Source organism: Aegilops tauschii, chromosome 5 (assembly GCF_002575655.3).
Source record: "Aegilops tauschii subsp. strangulata cultivar AL8/78 chromosome 5, Aet v6.0, whole genome shotgun sequence".
Lineage (NCBI taxonomy): Eukaryota > Viridiplantae > Streptophyta > Magnoliopsida > Poales > Poaceae > Aegilops > Aegilops tauschii.
In genome coordinates, this window is record NC_053039.3 from 72,466,217 (window position 1) to 72,487,558 (window position 21,342).

The following is a 21,342-nucleotide window of genomic DNA, read 5'->3' on the forward strand; positions in this document are numbered from 1 at the left end:
GCGGTTACTTAACACGCTTAACGAGATCTTGGTATTTGATCTGAGTCTGGCCATTTGGTCTATACGCACTAACCATCTACGTGGGAGTAGTTATGTGTATCCCGACGTCGTGGTATCAGCCGAAGCTCTTTTGACGTCAGCAACTGAGTGGCGCGCGCCGCATTGGACCGTAAGCTCGCGCTTGTATTAAGGGGGCTAGGTCTGCTTCCGGCCGCGTACGCAACGTGCAGGTGTGCATAGGGCGATGGGCCCAGACCCCTGCGCGCATAGGTTTAGACCGGCGTGCTGACCTCTCTGTTGAGCCTAGGTGGGGCTGCGACGTGTTGATCTTACGAGGCCGGGCATGACCCAGAAAAGTGTGTCCGGCCAACTGGGATCGAGCGTGTTGGGTTATGTGGTGCACCCCTGCAGGGAAGTTTATCTATTCGAATAGCCGTGTCCCTCGGTAAAAGGACAACCCGGAGTTGTACCTTGACCTTATGACAACTAGAACTGGATACTGAATAAAATACACCCTTCCAAGTGCCAGATACAACCCGGTGATCGCTCTCTAACAGGGCGACGAGGAGGGGATCGCCGGGTAGGATTATGCTATGCGATGCTACTTGGAGGACTTCAATCTACTCTCTTCTACCTGCTGCAAGATGGAGATGGCCAGAAGTGTAGTCTTCGACAGGACTAGCTATCCCCCTTTTATTCTGGCATTCTGCAGTTCAGTCCACTGATATGCCCCTTTACACATATACCCATGCATATGTAGTATAGCTCCTTGCTTGCGAGTACTTTGGATGAGTACTCACGGTTGCTTCTCTCCCTCTTTCCCCCTTTCCTATCTATCTGGTTGTCGCAACCAGATGTTGGAGTCCAGGAGCCAGACGCCACCGTCGACGACGACACCTACGACACTGGAGGTGCCTACTACTACGTGCAGGCCGCTGACGACGATCAGGAGTAGTTAGGAGGATCCCAGGCAGGAGGCCTGCGCCTCGTTCGATCTGTACCCCAGTTTGTGCTAGCCTTCTTAAGGCAAACTTGTTTAACTTATGTCTGTACTCAGATATTGTTGCTTCCGCCGACTCGTCTGTGATCGAGCACTTGTATTCGAGCCCTCGAGGCCCCTGGCTTGTATTATGATGCTTGTATGACTTTTTTATGTTTTAGAGTTGTGTTGTGATATCTTCCCGTGAGTCCCTGATCTTGGTCGTACACATTTGCGTGCATGATTAGTGTACGGTCAAATCGGGGGCGTCACAAGTTGGTATCAGAGCCGACTGCCTGTAGGAATCCACCCTTCCACACTCCTTGGCCGAAGTCGAGTCTAGACATTACAAAACTTTTACTAACATGGCTGTGTGTCTTACGGGCCCACGTCGCCATTGGGTGGTACTAGGATCTTTTACTCCTCGACCTTTACTCTGGGACTCTGAACTCTCTTCTACTCAGGTTAAACGAATTTACTAACTCTAACACTAGGATCCCGTGACCGTATTCACCCCAAAGTTGGATAAGCCATAGTTGTTTCTTAGAATAGTATTTTGAACAATTCACGCACTGTCATTTGACTCCTTTGAAACGTCTTTGCTTTCAGATGGAACCCTCGAGGCAGGTCGTGCGCCACACGACGGCCATTGGTGCCTCGGGATCACCTGCGGTGCTAGCTGAGATGATGACCTATCTGGGTTATCGCTGGCACCCTGAGTACACCGTCTACGAGGAGTACCAGGACTTTAACCAGGAGCAGTACCGTGCCATCGTCCACCTCTACTCTTGGGAGTACGACTCCACTACTGTGCTGCACACCGCACATGGTGTTGGTGTGACCATCGATATGGCTGTCCACGATGCTGCCTATGCTGCTCTGACACGTCTTCGTGGAGAGTATCAGGAGTTGGACACCTCCCCTTTCAGGCACATTGCTATCGCGTCTGATGTTGGTGCGGAGGGATACTATACTGCTGCCTACTCCACTGTCACCCGAGATCCCTTCTACCATCAGCACCTTGTTCTGCATGCTGATGGGCTGGATCGAGCTAACCGAGCTCTTCGCCATGAGATGTACACCACCCGTCAGCACCTTTACCGTGCTCTGACGCTGCTGCACCCCTTTGTCCGATCTAGACAGGTACCGCGTACTGCGATCTACCCAGCCAGGACCGTGATGCCCCACGGTGTCGGTTGGCCAGAGGTGGGAGGCTACTCTCCCGCACTTGTCCCTCTTCTGCCACCTGAGCGTCGGGCTCTACACCTGAGTATCCGCGGCCCCCAGTCTGCTGACGTCGAGGGCTATCCGTTGCCTCACTACCAGCTGTCGGGCTACGATTACCTCCACAGTACCTCTTGGGACTGATGTAGGCTTGCTTGTAGTATTAGTTGCAGTCGCCGCGAGCCTGTGTGCCGCCTATGATGTTTTAGTCTATGTACTGAACTCTATGCATGACCCCTTTTGTAAGTTATGCCGACTACTATGTAGTAGCTATCGTGCTCCTTTCGTTATGCATGTTTCATCATGAATGATTCTTGTCTTTGCAAATATTTCTCAGTGCTAAACTACCCCTGTTATATATTAGCAGGATAGTTAGACCAGGTGGTCGTGGTCGTGGTGGCGATGCCCCACCACCACCTGAGTACATGGCTGGTATGATCCAACAGTTTGAACTGAACCGCCAGTTCATGGAAAATATGATGGCTCAGTTTCCTCGCCCCAATATGAACCAGCAGCCAGCCCAAGTGACTCTTCAAGATTTCATACGCCTCAACCCAACCATCTACCGCAGCTCAACTCAGCCTCTGGATGCTGATGACTGGCTCCGTGACATCACCTATGAGATGGAGTTTGCCGATGTAGCCCCTGCCAGCTATGTCACCTTTGCTTCCTTCTTCTTGAAGGGACCCGCAGCTCAATGGTGGGACAGCCACAGGCGTACTCTGCCAGCTGGAACAATCATCACGTGGCCAGACTTCCAAGCAGCTTTCCGTGCCCGCTTTATTCCTCAGGGAGTCATGGACCGGAAGAAGTGTGAGTTCCGCAACCTCACCCAAGGCAACAAAACTGTCGAAGCTTATCAGCGGGAGTTTCTGGACTTGTCCCGCTATGCTGAAGAAGACATTGCAACTGATGCACGCAGACAGGAGAAGTTCCGTGATGGCCTTCAAGCTGACATCAAGCTCGCACTTCTAGTGCATGACTTTGCTGATTTCACCACCTTGGTGAACAAGGCCATCAATGTCGAAACAGGTCTGCAGGAATACCAGAGCTCTCACAGACGCAACCGTGACACGGGCTCATCTTCGGGCTCGCCCGCACAGAAGCGTAAGATATGGATCCCGAACAGCATGTACCGTCCAAATGCATCTGCCCCAAGGCAGACCTATGCTGCACCTCGTCTGCCTCCACCACCCTCTAGGCAGTCAAGACTTCCAGCTCCACTAGCCCAAGCTCCTGTTCCCACTCCCAATAATGGTCTGTGCTACAAGTGTGGACAACCAGGTCACCGTGCCAGGGACTGCCATCAGAATCAGAATCAACTTGCCCTCCCAGCAACTGGCCGTGGTAACAATCAGCCCCGCAACAACAATGCTAAGTCTTATGGTCGTGCTCATGCCAACCACGTTGATCTCAACGAAGCTCAAGACCAGCCTGCTACTGTGATGGGTACACTCCTCGTAAATTCAGTACCAGCATCCGTTTTATTTGATACAGGTGCATCGCATTCATTCATGTCAGAAGATTTTGCATACAAGCACGACGTTAAATGTGAGGAGATGAACACCTCTGTATTGGTCAAAACCCCCGTGGGACAGTGTCAAACCTCCTTGGTTGGCATCGATGTCCCCGTGGAAATCGAAGGGCTGGAATTCTATGCCTCTCCCATTATCCTGAAGTCGTCTAACATCGACCTCATTTTGGGTATGGATTGGTTGAAAGCGCATACTGCTTCTATAGTTTGCGCCACTAAGACCGTCCATCTGCTACACCCTTCAGATGAAATAGTTGCTTACCAAGCTCATCTGGTGCAAAATGCCGAGGCAAGGCTCTATGCATTGAATGCATTGAATGCTGCACCACTCGAGGGCATTGAAAACATTCCCGTCGTGCGTGAATTCCTCGACGTCTTCCCTGAAGAACTTCCAGGGATTCCCCCTGCTAGAGCTGTCGAATTCATCATCGACTTGAAACCAGGCACCACTCCTATAGCCAAGCGACCCTACAAAATGCCGCTGCATGAACTCCTTGAGCTTAAGGAGGAAATCGACAAATCTCTTCGCAAAGGATTCATTCGCCCAAGTTGCTCTCCTTGGGGAGCACCTTCTCTCTTTGTCAAGAAGAAGGATGGGACTAACCGATTGGTTCAAGACTACCGTCCTATAAACCAAGCTACCATTCAGAATAAATACCCCCTTCCTCGGATCAATGATCTGTATGATCAACTGGCGGGTTCGTCAGTGTTCTCTAAGCTCGACTTGAGGTTGGGCTACCACCAGATCCGTGTTCGAGAAGAGGATATCCCAAAGACCGCCTTTGTGACTCGCTATGGTTCATACGAGTACACCGTCATGTCTTTCGGTTTAACCAATGCTCCAGCCACCTTCTCTCGTCTGATGAACTATATATTCATGGATTACCTCGACAAGTTCGTCGTGGTTTATCTGGATGATATCCTGGTATTTTCCAAGAACGAAGAAGAACATGCCGAACATCTTCGACTTGTGCTGGAAAAGCTACGAGAGCATCAACTATATGCCAAGTTCTCCAAATGTGAATTCTGGCTACCGGAAGTAACCTATCTTGGTCATGTCATCTCTAAGGATGGTATTGCCGTCAACCCCGAGCGAGTTCAGGCTATTCTTGATTGGACTCCTCCCAAGAACGTTAAGCAAGTCAGAAGTTTTCTCGGTCTCGCCAGCTATTGCCGTCGATTTGTCGAGAACTTCTCTAAGATCGCCAGGCCTCTGACTAACCTGTTGCATAAGGGTGTCAAGTTCCAATGGACAGACAAATGTCAGGAAAGTTTCCAGGCACTCAAAGACAAGTTGACTTCTGCTCCAGTTCTAGCTCCACCTGATACTAAGAAGGACTTTGTCATTTACTGCGACGCTTCCCGTCAAGGATTAGGCTGTGTCCTAATGCAAGACCGCAAAGTGATTGCTTATGCCTCTCGGCAATTGCGCCCTCACGAAGAGAACTACCCAGTTCACGACCTCGAACTTGCTGCTGTCATTCATGCGCTGAAGCAATGGCGACATTACCTTCTCGGTAATCGTTGCGAGATCTTCACTGACCACCAAAGTCTGAAGTATCTGTTTACTCAGCCAGATCTGAACCTCCGTCAGCAGAGATGGATGGAGCTTGTTGCAGACTTTGACTTGGGTATTTCCTATACGCCAGGCAAGGCTAATGTAATGGCTGATGCCTTGAGCCGCAAGTCTTACTGCAACCACCTCCAGGTTCACAAAGTTCAGCCCTCGCTTGTTGAAGAATTCAGGAAGCTGAACCTCCATATTGTTCCTCCGGGTGCACTCGCTCCCCCTCCTAAGGAGTTTGGCAAGGTGAACCTCCACGTTGTTACCCAGGGTTCCCTCAATACCCTAGTTGCTAAACCAGATCTCGTGGATAGCATCAAAAGGCTACAGAAGTATGACTCTGAAGCCCACAAGATTAAGCGCTACCTCGCAGAAGGAAAGCCCTCATTCTTCACCATTGCTAAAGATGGCACCTTATACTTCAAGGGCCGCCTAGTGGTGCCATGTGCAGAGAAAAACCTGGATATGACACAGGAAGTTATGAAAGAAGCTCATGATACGCCTCTATGTATCCACCCTGGTAGTACAAAGATGTACCAAGACATCCGTCAGAGATTCTGGTGGTCTAATATGAAGCAAGCCATTGCTCGTTATGTTGTTGAGTGTGACGTTTGCCGTCGTATCAAAGCAGAACATCAAAGGCCTGCTGGAACTCTGCAACCTGTCTCTATTCCTGAATGGAAATGGGACCATGTTGAGATGGACTTCGTCACTGGATTTCCCAAATCACAGAAAGGTAATGATGCTATTCTTGTCGTCATTGACCGACTTTCCAAAGTTGCACATTTTCTGGCAGTCAAAGAAACGATCACTGCTAGCCAGTTGGCAACGCTCTATATGTCCAGGATTGTTTCACTCCACGGTATTCCATTGGTTATTAGCTCAGACCGTGGCAGCTTATTCACTTCAAGATTCTGGGCAAGTTTCCAGGAAGCTATGGGAACTCATCTGTCATTCAGTACTGCGTTTCATCCTCAATCGCAAGGACAAGTTGAACGCGTCAACCAAGTTCTCGAAGATATGCTTCGAGCTTGTGTTATTTCCTTCGGCAAGAAATGGGAGGAATCTCTCCCGTATGTTGAGTTCTCTTATAATAATAGCTATCAAGCTAGTCTGAAGATGGCCCCTTCGAAGTGTTATATGGACGAAAGTGCCGAACCCCTCTGAACTGGTCAGAAACTGGGAACTTATCCAAGATGCCGAAGAACAAGTCCGCATTATTCGCGAGAATCTCAAGACTGCTCAGTCACGTCAGAAGAGTCAGTATGACCGTCATCATAAGGACATGGTCTATCAACCTGGCGAAAAGGCTTATCTTCGAGTCACACCTATGAAGGGTGCTCACCGCTTCGGAATCAAGGGCAAACTAGCTCCTCGCTATATTGGCCCATTCACTATTCTCGAAAGGCGTGGAAAAGTGGCATACCAACTGGAGCTACCGCCGAACCTTTCTCAGGTTCACGATGTGTTCCATGTGTTACAGCGCCGCCGTTGCTTCAAGGATCCAATCCGAGCTGTGGATCATGAAATGCTCGAATTGCAGCAAGACCTCTCCTATAAGGAGCATCCGGTCCGCATTCTCGACCAAGCTGAACGCCGCACACGTCAGAAGGCGATCAAGTTTCTCAAAGTCCAGTGGTCGCACCATTCTGAAGATGAGGCCACTTGGGAACGAGAGGATCGTCTGCGCGAAGAATACCCCGCACTGTTTCCTTCTACCTCCTAAATCTCGGGACGAGATTTCTTGTAGTGGAGGAGATTTGTAACACCCTGAGGATCATGCTACAGTAACTCCCTGTGATTAAGCTAATCATGTTGCTAAACAGGGCATGATCACATTTGGAATCACATTTCTTTTCAAACTCCTAATTCAAACTTCAATTAAAATTAAAGTGGAAAATAAAAGTTTTCAAAAATTTAAACAAAAATGTTCGGTGGGTGCCAAATAATACACTGGTAATTATGGTGGAGAAAACACATTTTTATAAAAATACCTAAATACTTTTAAATGAAATAAAACAGAAAAGAAAATAAATAAATAAAAAGAAAATACAACAGAAAACAGAACAGGCAAAGAAAAAAGAAAAAAAAGGAGAAGGCCCTCCCCCCCCACTGGACCCCTGGCCCGACTGGCCCGACCCCCGGCCCAGCCCACCTCTCCCACTCGCCCCCCTTCCCTGTTCCCCCGACCGGGGTCGGAACAGGGGCAGTCCCCGCCGCACCCCCTCGCCGGCGACGGGGAGGATAAGGGCGCCAGCTCCCCCCGCCTCCTCGGGCCCCTCTCCCACTCACCCCCGCTCACCTCTCGGCCCCTGTGCCTCTCTCTCCCCCTCCCCCCAGATCCGCGCCGCTCTCTCCTTCCCCACGCCCGACGCGGTCGCCGCCTTTCCCGTCGTTCACACGGCCACCGTGCCCACCTCGCCGCCCCACGTTGTCTCCAAGGACCGCCGTCGTCCGCTGCTTCGTCTGGTGCAGCCCGTTGGAGATCGGAGCCCCTACAACGAGCACACCGAGCTCGTCTTCAACTTCAGACGCCGGCGACCCCCTTCTTCCCCGGCGCCGACCTGCTGCTCCTAAGCCTCTCACCGGCCTCCGTGTGCCGCGCGGTGAGCCTCTCCCCCCTCCTCCCCTGTCCTTTCTCTCTCGCGCGCCCCTAGCTTCTTCCCCACGCGCGCCCGAACGCCGCGCCGCGGAGCTCGCCGCCGGCGGGTCTCCGGTGACCATTTGGTCATGGGCGTAGGCCCGTTAGCTCGACCGCATCGTGCCGCACCCGCCTAGCTAGTTAGTTCGGCCGCTCGCGCGCTCTAACGCCGCACCCGCCCCAGCCCGAAGCACCTCGCCGCCGGCGAGCTCGTAGCGCTCGCCCCCGCCCGTTCCAGCCACTCCGGCCACCACCGTTGGACGCGCGGCGCCGAGCCGCGTCGAACGCGCCCAGCCACGACCCCGCAGACCCCCTGTGCGCGAAACCCGCGCCCCTCCCGAGCCGCGCCGCCGCATTTGGCTCGTCGGAGTTGCTCCGGCGCTGGCCGCCGACGTGGCTGGCCTGGGGCCACCCCAGTGCCACTGCCAGTGGGCCCCGTGGGCCCCGTTGACTGGGTCAACCCAGTCAACGTGCTGACTGGGCAGGCCCAGCCACTGACATGCGGGCCCCGCCGCAAAATTAAAAAAAAAAGAAAAGAAAAATGTTTTTATAATTAAAACTAATTAATTAACTTAATCACTCACTGACAGGTGGGCCCAGTAGTTAATTAACTAAAAATTAATTAGTTTAATCTTCTATTAGCCCACTGTGTATGACAGATGGGGCCCACTGGTCAGTTTGACCTGGTCAGTCGCTCTGTTGACCTGCTGACGTCAGCATTGCCTCATGCTGACGTCATAATTCATTTTTGCTTAATTCAAATAATTCCAGAAATTCAAATAAACTTTGAAAATTCATATCTTTTAAACCGTAACTCGGATGAAAATGTTTTCTATATGAAAGTTGCTCAGAACGACGAGACGAATCCGAATACGCAGTCCGTTCGTCCACCACACCTCCCTAACCTATCGAACTAGCAACTTTCCCCCTCCGGTCCGTCTGTCCGAAAACACGAAACATCGGGAATACTTCCCTGATGTTCCCCCCCTTCGCCGGTACCACCTACTGTCGCGTTAGGGCACACCTAGCACCGCTCATTTTCATGTCACGCATCGTCATGCTTATGTTTGCATTGTATTTACTGTTTCTTCCCCCCTCTTCTCTCCGGTAGACTACGAGACCGACACTGCTGCTGCCCAGTTCGACTACGGAGTCGACGACTCCTCCTACTTGCCAGAGCAACCAGGCAAGCCCCCCCCCCCTTGATCACCAGATATCGCCTACTCTTCTCTATTCTGCTTGCATTAGAGTAGTGTAGCATGTTACTGCTTTTGATATCCTATCCTGATGCATAGCCTATCCTTGCTACTACTGTTGTTACCTTTACCTGCAATCCTACATGCTTAGTATAGGATGCTAAATTTCCATCAGTGGCCCTACATTCTTGTCCGTCTGCTCTGCTATACTATCGGGCCGTGATCACCTGGGCGTGATCACGGGTATATACTTATATACTATATACATGACACATGAGATGACTAAAGTCGGGTCGGCTCGTAGGAGTACCCGCGAGTGGATCTTTGTGGCGGAGCGACAGGGCAGGTTGAGACTGCCTAGGTGAGAGGTGGGCCTGGCCCTGGTCGGCGTTCGCGGTTACTTAACACGCTTAACGAGATCTTGGTATTTGATCTGAGTCTGGCCATTTGGTCTATACGCACTAACCATCTACGTGGGAGTAGTTATGGGTATCCCGACGTCGTGGTATCAGCCGAAGCTCTTTTGACGTCAGCAACTGAGTGGCGCGCGCCGCATTGGACTGTAAGCTCGCGCTTGTATTAAGGGGGCTAGGTCTGCTTCCGGCCGCGTACGCAACGTGCAGGTGTGCATAGGGCGATGGGCCCAGACCCCTGCGCGCATAGGTTTAGACCGGCGTGCTGACCTCTCTGTTGAGCCTAGGTGGGGCTGCGACGTGTTGATCTTACGAGGCCGGGCATGACCCAGAAAAGTGTGTCCGGCCAACTGGGATCGAGCGTGTTGGGTTATGTGGTGCACCCCTGCAGGGAAGTTTATCTATTCGAATAGCCGTGTCCCTCGGTAAAAGGACGACCCGGAGTTGTACCTTGACCTTATGACAACTAGAACTGGATACTGAATAAAATACACCCTTCCAAGTGCCAGATACAACCCGGTGATCGCTCTCTAACAGGGCGACGAGGAGGGGATCGCCGGGTAGGATTATGCTATGCGATGCTACTTGGAGGACTTCAATCTACTCTCTTCTACCTGCTGCAAGATGGAGATGGCCAGAAGCGTAGTCTTCGACAGGACTAGCTATCCCCCTTTTATTCTGGCATTCTGCAGTTCAGTCCACTGATATGCCCCTTTACACATATACCCATGCATATGTAGTATAGCTCCTTGCTTGCGAGTACTTTGGATGAGTACTCACAGTTGCTTCTCTCCCTCTTTCCCCCTTTCCTATCTATCTGGTTGTCGCAACCAGATGTTGGAGTCCAGGAGCCAGACGCCACCGTCGACGACGACACCTACGACACTGGAGGTGCCTACTACTACGTGCAGGCCGCTGACGACGATCAGGAGTAGTTAGGAGGATCCCAGGCAGGAGGCCTGCGCCTCGTTCGATCTGTACCCCAGTTTGTGCTAGCCTTCTTAAGGCAAACTTGTTTAACTTATGTCTGTACTCAGATATTGTTGCTTCCGCCGACTCGTCTGTGATCGAGCACTTGTATTCGAGCCCTCGAGGCCCCTGGCTTGTATTATGATGCTTGTATGACTTTTTTATGTTTTAGAGTTGTGTTGTGATATCTTCCCGTGAGTCACTGATCTTGGTCGTACACATTTGCGTGCATGATTAGTGTACGGTCAAATCGGGGGCGTCACACTATCCCCCTAGGAGCATGCGCGTAGTGCTTGGTTCTTGATGACTTGTAGATTTTTGCAATAAGTATGTGAGTTCTTTATGACTAATGTTGAGTCCATGGATTATACGCACTCTCACCTTTTCATCATTGCTAGCCTTTTTGAATACTAAGAGAAGTTTGATGCTTGATGATTGTTTTGAGACATGGAGGTAGTGATATTAAAGTTGTGCTAGTTGAGTAGTTGTGAATTTGAGAAATACTTGTGTTGAAGTTTGCAAGTCCCGTAGCATGCATGTATTGTAAATGTTATGTAACAAATTTGAAACATGAGGTGTTCTTTGATTGTCCTCCTTATGAGTGGCGGTCGGGGAAGAGCGATGGTCTTTTCCTATCAATCTATCCCCCTAGGAGCATGCGCGTAGTGCTTTGTTTTTGATGACTTGTAGATTTTTGCAATAAGTATGTGAGTTCTTTATGACTAATGTTGAGTCCATGGATTATACGCACTCTCACCTTTTCATCATTGCTAGCCTCTTCGGTACCGTGCATTGCCCTTTCTCACATTGAGAGTTGGTGCAAACTTCGCCGGTGCATCCAAACCCCGTGATATGATACGCTCTTTCACACATAAACCTCATTATATATTCCTCAAAACAGCCACCATACCTACCTATTATGGCATTTCCATAGCCATTCCGAGATATATTGCCATGCAACTTTCCACCATTCCGTTTATCATGACACGTTCATCATTGTCATATTGCTTAGCATGATCATGTAGTTGACATAGTATTTGTGGCAAAACCACCGCTCATAATTCTTTCATACATGTCACTCTTGGTTCATTGCATATCCCGGTACACCGCCGGAGGCATTCATATAGAGTCATACCTTGTTCTAGTATCGAGTTGTAATCTTTGAGTTGTAAATAAATAGAAGTGTGATGATCATCATTTAATAGATAATTGTCCAAAAAAAGAAAGGCCAAATAAAAAAAGCCCAAAAAAGAGAAATAAAAGGGACAATGCTATTATCCTTTTACCACACTTGTGCTTCAAAGTAGCACCATAATCTTCATAATAGAGAGTCTCTCGTTTTGTCACTTTCATATACTAGTGGGAATTTTTCATTATAGAACTTGGCTTGTATATTCCAACAATGGGCCTCCTCAAGTGCCCTAGGTCTTCGTGAGCAAGTAAGTTGGATGCACACCCACTTAATTTCTTTTGTTGAGCTTTCATATATTTATAGCTCTAGTGCATCCGTTGCATGGCAATCCCTATTCCTTGCATTAACATCAATCGATGGGCATCTCCATAGCTCATTGATTAGCCTCGTTGATGTGAGACTTTCTTCTTTTTTGTCTTCTCCACATAACCCCCATCATTATACTCTATTCCACTCATAGTGCTATATCCATGGCTCACGCTCATGTATTATGCGAAGGTTTATAAAGTTTGAAATTACTAAAGTATGAAACAATTGCTTGGCTTGTCATCGGGGTTGTGCATGATGAGAGCATTCTTGTGTGACGAAAATGGAGCATGACCAAACTATATGATTTTGTAGGGATGAACTTTCTTTGGCCATATTTGAGGACATAATTGCTTAGTTAGTATGCTTGAAGTATTATTATTTTTATGTCAATATTGAACTTTTATCTTGAATCTTTCGGATCTGAATATTCATACCACAATTAAGAAGAATTACATTGAAATTATGCCAAGTAGCATTCCACATCAAAAATTCTGTTTTTATCATTTACCTACTCGAGGACGAGCAGGAATTAAGTTTGGGGATGCTTGATACGTCTCCAACGTATCTATAATTTTTTATTGCTCCATGCTATATTATCTTCTGTTTTGGACATTATTGGGCTTTATTATACACTTTTATATTATTTTTGGGACTAACCTATTAACCGGAGGCCCAGCCCAGAATTGTTGTTTTTTGCCTATTTCAGAGTTTCGCAGAAAAAGAATATCAAACGGAGTCCAAACGGAATGAAACCTTCGGGAACGTGATTTTCGGAACGAACATGATCCAGGGGACTTGGACCCTACGTCAAGGAAGCTTCCAGGAAGCCACGAGGTAGGGGCATGCCTACCCCCCAGGCGCGCCCTCCACCCTCGTGGGCCCCATGTTGCTCCACTGACGTACTCCTTCCTCCTATATATACCTACGTACCCCCAAACGATCAGAGACGGAGCCAAAAACCTAATTCCACCGCCGCAACCTTCTGTACCCACGAGATCCCATCTTGGGGCCTGTTCCGGAGCTCCGTCGGAAGGGGCATCGATCACGGAGGGCTTCTACATCAACACCATAGCCTCTCCGATAAAGTGTGAGTAGTTTCCCTCAGACCTTCGGGTCCATAGTTATTAGCTAGATGGCTTCTTCTCTCATTTTGGATCTCAATACAATGTTCTCCCCATCTCTTGTGGAGATCTATTCGATGTAATCTTCTATTGCGGTGTGTTTGTTGAGACCGATGAATTGTGGGTTTATGATCAAATTTATCTATGAACAATATTTGAATCTTCTGAATTCTTTTATGTATGATTGGTTATCTTTGCAAGTCTCTTCAAATTATCAGTTTGGTTTGGCCTACTAGATTGATCTTTCTTGCAATGGGAGAAGTGCTTAGCTTTGGGTTTAATCTTGCGGTGTCTTTTCCCAGTGACAGTAGGGGCAGCAAGGCACGTATTGTATTGTTGGCATCGAGGATAACAAGATGGGGTTTTTATCATATTGCATGAATTTATCCCTCTACATCATGTCATCTTGCTTAAGGCGTTACTCTGTTTTTTATCAACTTAATACTCTAGATGCATGCTGAATAGCGGTCGATGTCTGGAGTAATAGTAGTAGATGCAGGCAGGAGTCGGTCTACTTGTCTCGAACGTGATGCCTATATACATGATCATATCTAGATATTCTATAACTATGCTTAATTCTGTCAATTGCTCAACAGTAATTTGTTCACCCACCGTAAAATACTTATGCTCTTAAGAGAAGCCACTAGTGAAACCTATGGCCCCCGGGTCTATCTTCCATCATATTAATCTTCCAACACTTAGTTATTTCCGTTGCTTTTTATTTTACTTTTATTTTACTTTGCATCTTTATCATAAAATACCAAAAATATTATCTTATCATATCTATCAGATCTCACTCTCGTAAGTGACCGTGTAGGGATTGACAACCCCTTATCGCGTTGGTTGCAAGGATTTATTTGTTTGTGTAGGTGCAAGAGACTCGCACGTAGCCCCCTACTGGATTGATACCTTGGTTCTCAAAAACCGAGGAAAATATTTACGCTACTTTGCTGCATCACCCTTTCCTCTTCAAGGGAAAACCAAGGCAATCCTCAAGAGGTAGCAAATGGTTCCTCAGATTTCAATGATCCAATAAATAAATAACCAATATTTATACAATGCTTCAAACAAAGCATAACTAAATATCATGAAAACATGGTTCAAATCATGAATACAATCAAAAAGAGCCAAACCTGGCACATTGCGATCAAACATGGTTCACATCAGGTTTACAATCAGAAATAGTTCGCATCAGGTAACACAACTATAGAATAAAAAAATAACTAGCTATCGACGTATAACTAGCTCCAATAAGCTAGAAGTCTATGATCCAATGAGCTAGAAGTCTATGATTCTCCCGACTTCTTCGTCTTGGAGCCCACGATGAAACATGAATGAAGTACAACATCTGCAAGTTATCAAACAATATGGTTAGGAGCAAAATAAAGGCAAATCTAAAAGCACATTAACTTGTAGGCAGTCTGTGTGCATAAATAAAGTAAAACAAGCAAAATGAGGCATAGAAATCAGTGGATACAAGTAGTAAATATCAGCAACAAGTAAATACTACTCCAATCACATCAGGTTTACAATCCTATAAATGCGACATTTTTATCATTTAAGCATATAAGGACAAAGTAAACAGCATTTCGATGTTTGAAACAAAGAACCAGAATTTAAATGTTTGAACAGCAAAAAAAATCATTCCAGTAGATAATATCCGGTTTAAATTAACCCCTTTAACACTAATATTATGCAACATCAAAGAAGTATACATACTGATCAGGTTTAATTAGCACATAGAAGCCAAATACTAGTAAATGATGCTTAGTACACAAAGACATGATTCAGATAAGTAGACAAGAAAATGGCTATCAGTGCATAAATAGCACATGATTTGTATGCATAACTCCTGTGTTCAAGAACTTGATTAGCAAGCAGTACCCTAAAGAAGGTAGCAAGCAAACATTTTACTTCTGAAGATAGGAAACCCATATCAGCACCTTCATCGTGACCGCAAGCTTGACTTGGGTATGCATACTGCAAAGACAAAGGGCATTTGATTAGGCGAAGGAAAACAGCAGTTTAAATCAGCTAATTATATTCTGTAGCACATAATTCAAGATCATGCAAATGCACTATAGACACTGAAAACAGAAAAGATACCCACATTGTCATATATAGTTGTGCTAGGGAATTTTAAAAACATAATCAAATGCAAGTAGGAAGAACACCAAGATTGGTTTCTGTACGAAGATAAACTACAACCAAAGGAAGGGTAATAGATGAAGAAAAAATCCTGACATACAAAGGTAAGCTCAGGACACAGAATAAAATGAGTGGAACTTCAGTACAGCCTATAAATTGTCATGTTCACAATATTAAAAGTAAGCTCAGCAATAAGCATAAAAGTTTTGTTTGGCACCACCACATCAGAAGACACCTTTATTCTTCACTATTATCAGAACACGCCTAAATAATGATGTACTTATTTCCTACAGAGCACGAAGCTGAGCTTGTAGCTAGTAAAACGTGGGGCATAAAACAGAAACTAGACACCATGATTGTTCTAGGCATAAAACTGGTTGTAATAAAATTTGAAGTGATAGGCCTATAGAAGTATCAACATCTCTCTCCACAGACATCCCCAAATAATCAGCAGGCAATATGGAGGAGGGGGGGTTTCCCCTGCTTCAATCCTGAATTAGCCATGAATAATCCTGAATTTAAAGTGATCCAGGTATCACAATGCATATGCATCATTTCGTGTCTGGTATTCTCACATTGAAAAGACAAGAAGTAGAAAATGTGGCTCAAGATACAAATCAAAAGGTTGTCAAAAATGACAAGAAAGACCTGGCATCCAACAAACCAGCTAAACCTATAGCTCATGATGAGCTAACTTAAATAAAGACACATAAATCAAAAGAAAAGATCAGCATTACGATTCAGGAAAAGGATGGAAGGCAACAATCAATATAATTTTGCCTTTTCATTTTATTGAAGTTTCATCTTCTGAAATTGTATCCACCCACATTAGTACAGTGTATATAAGCTAGGATTTTGACATTTTGTCGTCCATGATTGAGATGCACCATAAGCCAGGTGAACATGTAGATCTAGACATACCAGCTGAACCATACGTGCAGAAATCGATGGCGAGAAAAGATACTCATTATGATTCAGGACAAAGATGTGAAGCTGCAGTTCCATGTATACATCATGTGAATATCCACTGATTCCAACCAACACGCTAGTGGATCTGAGGGGAGGAGGGAACGAGCATTCGGACGTAACCTGGAGGGCAGTGGAGTCATGGACAAGCTTGGAGCCTTTGTAGATGAAGTAGCCGCCGACGACGGCCGGGGATGCCGCCCTAGTAGACCCGACTCTGCTTTCCCGAGCGTATTCTTACAGCCACTGCACCACCCGAGCCCTGAACCATCAGTAAGACACACAAAATGTCAGATCTGAGCCGTCTCTACTGTGGACAAACACGAGAAGAAGATGGAGGAGTGGAGCAATTTCAACAGAGCAAACGACTGGGAGCTCACCCTAGCCCTCTCCCTCAGCTTGGCAAAGGGCAAGAAAGTTGAGACCAGGCGGTGCAGCGGGCGTTCCGTCGAGCATCTGGGGCGCGCTCTGGTTGACGCTGGACACCTGAACCGGCACTGCGCTCGTCCCGGACCGGCGGCTGCAGGTTGCGGAGCCGTTGTACTCGAAGATCTGCGCGGGGGCGAGGGGAGCGGGCCGTCAGGCGGGCTGGGAAATCAATATCTTCCCCACCATGTTTGCATCAGTGGTTGTGGAGAGGAAGAACACCAGAGGTAGGTAGAAGAAGAAGAAGGTGAGGGGTCTGACCTGCTGCTGCACATCTTGTAGGCTCACCATGGCCATGGCCATGGGAGGAAGAGATGGGCTGCCTAGGGTTCAGGGCGCCGTCGAGGAGGTTGGACGCGGCGGACCTCCACGGTGACCGGAGAGGAGAAGAGGCGGGGCTCCAGCCGACGGCTACCTCGACCGCGGTGGCTCCTCCGCACTCACCGGAGAGGAGACGAGCAGCGGCATCTGGGGCGAGGAAGAAGGCCGGCGCGGGAGCAGCCATCTCTGTCGCCGGATTGGGGATCGCCGGAAGTGTAGGTGGTGGACCTGTCGATCTGGATCGAGGAGAGGGAGGCCGCGTGCTGGATCTTGCCGGAGGGGAGGGAGGGAGGAGCAGAGCGTTGGTATCTTGGAGCACGCTGGATCTTGCCAGGGGGGAGGGAGGAGTGCGAGGGGAGGGGTGGGTGGCGGCGAGGGGAGGGGAGGTGGGAGGGATCGGGGAGCGCTAGGGTTCGCTAGGGTGTGCGAGGGACGAGGGAGGAGTGCGGGCTGTGGCCTGCCTGTGGGTTGTTGGGCTAGGTGGGGTGAGAAGGTGAGGGGGAGCGCTGCCGTTGGATCCGGGTGGATCAGACGGTGCTCGATCCATGATCCGCGTGACATGCTTGTGAACCAATCGAAACAGAGTACATGTGTGCGACGTCCATGACCATATAAGTAGGCCGTAATCGGCTAAAAATAAAGTGCGGATCTCTTTGTCTAAGAGAACCAACTCTTTTGGCGTCGTCTTTCGGCAGTTCCTCTCCGCTGGTGACTTCTTGGTCGTCGGTGATGAGGAGGGTCATCGGATCCCGTCTGTGTGCATCATTTTAGCTTTAGGTTTTAGGGTCCTAGTAGCTTAGGTTTTTGGATCATTCGATGTCCCGACTTCGGGGGCGGGGGCGGCGATACTGAATAAAGAAGCTCTGGATTTTTATCCGGTAAGGCCACCAGCAAGGACCTCGGCACATAGAAGAGCAGGGCATCAAGGAGGTGGTCGTCATCGTCACCTTCCCGGTGACCGAAGACCCGTAGTCATACCCGCTGTTTTGACAACATTTTGAAAGAAATTCAAAAAAAATAAAAAATTGGAAAACCTTCGCATTGTGTCATTATATGTGACCAAGTTACCAGGAAAAATAATAAACTTGTAATATGGCAATTATTTTAAAAAAGTGTTCTCGGAAATGAGCTATCATGCGTGAAGATTCATGGCTTTCAAGCCAGATGATCAATCTTATGGTCACATTCATGGCATAGTTTGTTCAAATGATCTCATATTGTGCACAATGGTGCATCTTGGAATTCCAAACAATGTTGCCTAAGGGAGTTTTCATTTTCTTTGCACGGAAATTTCATTTTCCATTTTTTGAGTGCCTGAATTAGTTTTTTATTCTGAAGGACCTACCATATATTTGTTGCAAAATTGGACCAAATCAATTTTCTAAAATATTAGGCCATATTTAATGCACAATTGACCAAATTGTTGGGTGTCAAAAGCCTTGATCCACCTCTGGTAAAAAGACAAATTTCCATCGATTCAGTAGGAAGCGGGTCAAATTTGAACTACAGCTGCCTCATAGTTTGCTCTTTATTTTTTCCAAAAATCATTTATAGGTACATAAGTATCTATTTAATCAGAGAAACATCAAAAGTTTTCCAAGATTCAACCACTAGCTAGGAACGGTGAAGCCCGCCGTTTTGAGCGCATTTTGAAACGGGCATAAAAAATTCAAAAGAAAATAAAAAATTGGAAAACCTTCGCATTGTGTCATTATATGCGACCAAGTTGCCAAGAAAAATAATAAACTTGTAATACGGCAATTATTTTAAAAAAGTGTTCTCAGAAATGAGCTATCATGCGTGAAGATTCATGGCTTTCAAGCCAAATGATCAATCTTATGGCCACATTCATGGCATAGTTTGTTCAAACTATCTCATATTGTTCACAAGGGTGCATCTTGGAATTCCAAAAATGTTGCATAAGGGAGTTTTCATTTTTTTGCACGGAAATTTCATTTTCCATTTTTTGAGTGCCTGAAATGAGTTTTTTTATGAAGGACCTACCATACATTTGTGGCAAAATTTGACCAAATCAATTTTCTAAAATACTAGGACATATTTAATGCACAATTGACCAAATGGTTGGGTGTCAAAAGGCTTGATCCACCTCTTGTGAAAAAGACAAATTTCCGCCGATTTAGTAGGAAGCGGGTCAAATTTGAACTACAGTTGCCTCATAGTTTGCTCTTTATTTTCCAAAAATCATTTATAGGTGCATAAGTATCTATTTAATCAAAGAAACATCAAAAGTTTTCCAAGATTCGGCCACTAGCTAGGAACAGTCAAGCCCGCCGTTTTGACCGCATTTTGAAACGGGCATAAAAAATTCAAAAGAAAATAAAAAATTGGATAACCTTCGCATTGTGTCATTATATGTGACCGAGTTGCCAGGAAAAATAATAAACTTGTAATACGACAATTATTTTAAAAAAGTGTTCTCAGAAATGAGCTATCATGCGTGAAGATCAGAGGGCCACATTCATGGCATAGTTTGTTCAAATGATCTCATATTGTGCACAAGGGTGCATCTTGGAATTCCAAACAATGTTGCCTAAGGGAGTTTTTATTTTCTTTGCACGGAAATTTCATTTTCCATTTTTGAGTGCATGAAATGAGTTTTTTTGTGAATGACCTACCATATATTTGTTGCAAAATTGGACCAAATCAATTTTCTAAAATACTAGACCATATTTAATGCACAATTGACCAAATGGTTGGGTGTCAAAAGCCTTGATCCACCTCTGGTAAAAAGACAAATTTTCAACGATTCAGTAGGAAGCGGGTCAAATTTGAACTAAGCTGCCTCATAGTTTGCTCTTTATTTTTTCCAAAAATCATTTATAGGTACATAAATATCTATTTGATCAGAGAAATAACAAAAGTTTTCCAAGATTCAACCACTAGCTAGGAACGGTCAAGCCGCCGTTTTGACCGCATTTTGAAGCGGGCATAAAAAATTAAAAAAAATAAAAATTGGAAAACCTTCGCATTGTGTCATTATATGTGACCAAGTTGCGAGGAAAAATAAATAACTTGTAATACGGCAATTACTTTAAAAAAGTGTTCTCAGAAATGAGCTATCATGCGTGATGATTCATGGCTTTCAAGCCAAATGATCAATCTTATGGCCACATTCATGGCATAGTTTGTTCAAATGATCTCATATTGTGCACAAGGCTGCATCTTGGAACCCAAACAATGTGTCCTAGGGAAGTTTTCATTTTCTTTGCACGGAAATTTCATTTTCCATTTTTTTAGTGTGTGAAATGAGTTTTTCTTTATGAAGGACCTACCATATATTTGTTGCAAAATTGGACCGAACCAATTTTCTAAAATACTAGGCCATAATTAATGCACAATTGACCAAATGGTTGGGTGTCAAAAGCCTTGATCCACCTCTGGTGAAAAAGGCAAATTTCCGCCGATTCAATAGGAAGCGAGTCAAATTTGAACTACAGTTGCCTCATAGTTTGCTCTTTATTTTTTCCAAAAATCATTTATAGGTACATAAGAATCTATTTAATTAGAGAAACAACAAAAGTTTTCCAAGATTCAACCACTAGCTAGGAACGGTCAAGCCCGCCATTTTGACCGCATTTTGAAACGGGCATAAAAAATTCAAAAGAAAATAAAAATTGGAAACCTTCGCATTGTGTAATTATATGTGACCAAGTTGCCAGGAAAAATAATAAACTTGTAATACGGCAATTATTTCAAAAAAGTGTTCTCAGAAATGAGCTATCATGCGTGAAGATTCATGGCTTTCAAGCCAAATGATCAATCTTATGGCCACATTCATGGCATAGTTTGTTCAAATGATCTCATATTGTGCACAAGGGTGCATCTTGGAATTCCAAACAATGTTGCCTAAGGGAGTTTTCATTTTCTTTGCACAGAAATTTCATTTTTCATTTTCTGAGTGCCTGAAATGAGTTTTTTTTTGTGAAGGACCTACCATATATTTGTTGCAAAATTGGACCAAATCAATTTTATAAAATACTATGCCATATTTAATGCACAATTGACCAAATGGTTGGGTGTCAAAATCCTTGATCCACCTCTGGTAAAAAGACAAATTCCCGCCGATTTAGTAGGAAGCGGGTCAAATTTGAACTGCAGCTGCCTCATAGTTTGCTCTTTATTTTCTCCAAAAATCATTTATAGGTACATAAGTATCTATTTAATCAGAGAAACATCAAAAGTTTTCCAAGTTTCAACCACTAGCTAGGAACGGTCAAGCCCGCCGTTTTGACCGCATTTTGAAACGGGCATAAAAATTCATGGCATAGTTTGTTAAAATGATCTCATATAGAGCACAAGGGTGCATCTTGCAATGGCT

General features: G+C 46.0%; 1 protein-coding gene across 16 annotated transcripts; it reads right to left on the minus strand.

Annotated features, from left to right (window-relative positions):
- Positions 1-14,192: 14,192 nt before the first annotated feature.
- On the minus strand, positions 14,193-17,457 carry LOC109742822 (uncharacterized). Of its 16 annotated transcripts, none has more exons than XR_012184147.1 (6): positions 16,944-17,417; positions 16,637-16,808; positions 16,380-16,518; positions 16,212-16,283; positions 15,086-15,122; positions 14,193-14,490 (listed from the first exon to the last, which is right to left on the minus strand). XR_012184147.1 is itself a non-coding variant. In XM_073499856.1 (4 exons), the coding sequence occupies exons 1-4, from the start codon at positions 17,185-17,187 to the stop codon at positions 14,421-14,423; spliced, it is 519 nt and encodes a 172-aa protein (XP_073355957.1). In that variant the 5' UTR covers positions 17,188-17,434; the 3' UTR covers positions 14,193-14,420. The 16 variants fall into 16 exon arrangements, 3 of the variants coding, with proteins under 3 accessions (XP_073355957.1, XP_073355958.1, XP_073355959.1); XR_012184143.1 differs by having other exon boundaries at positions 15,027-15,122; XR_002227946.4 differs by lacking the exon at positions 16,212-16,283 and having other exon boundaries at positions 15,027-15,122; positions 16,944-17,457.
- Positions 17,458-21,342: the final 3,885 nt, after the last annotated feature.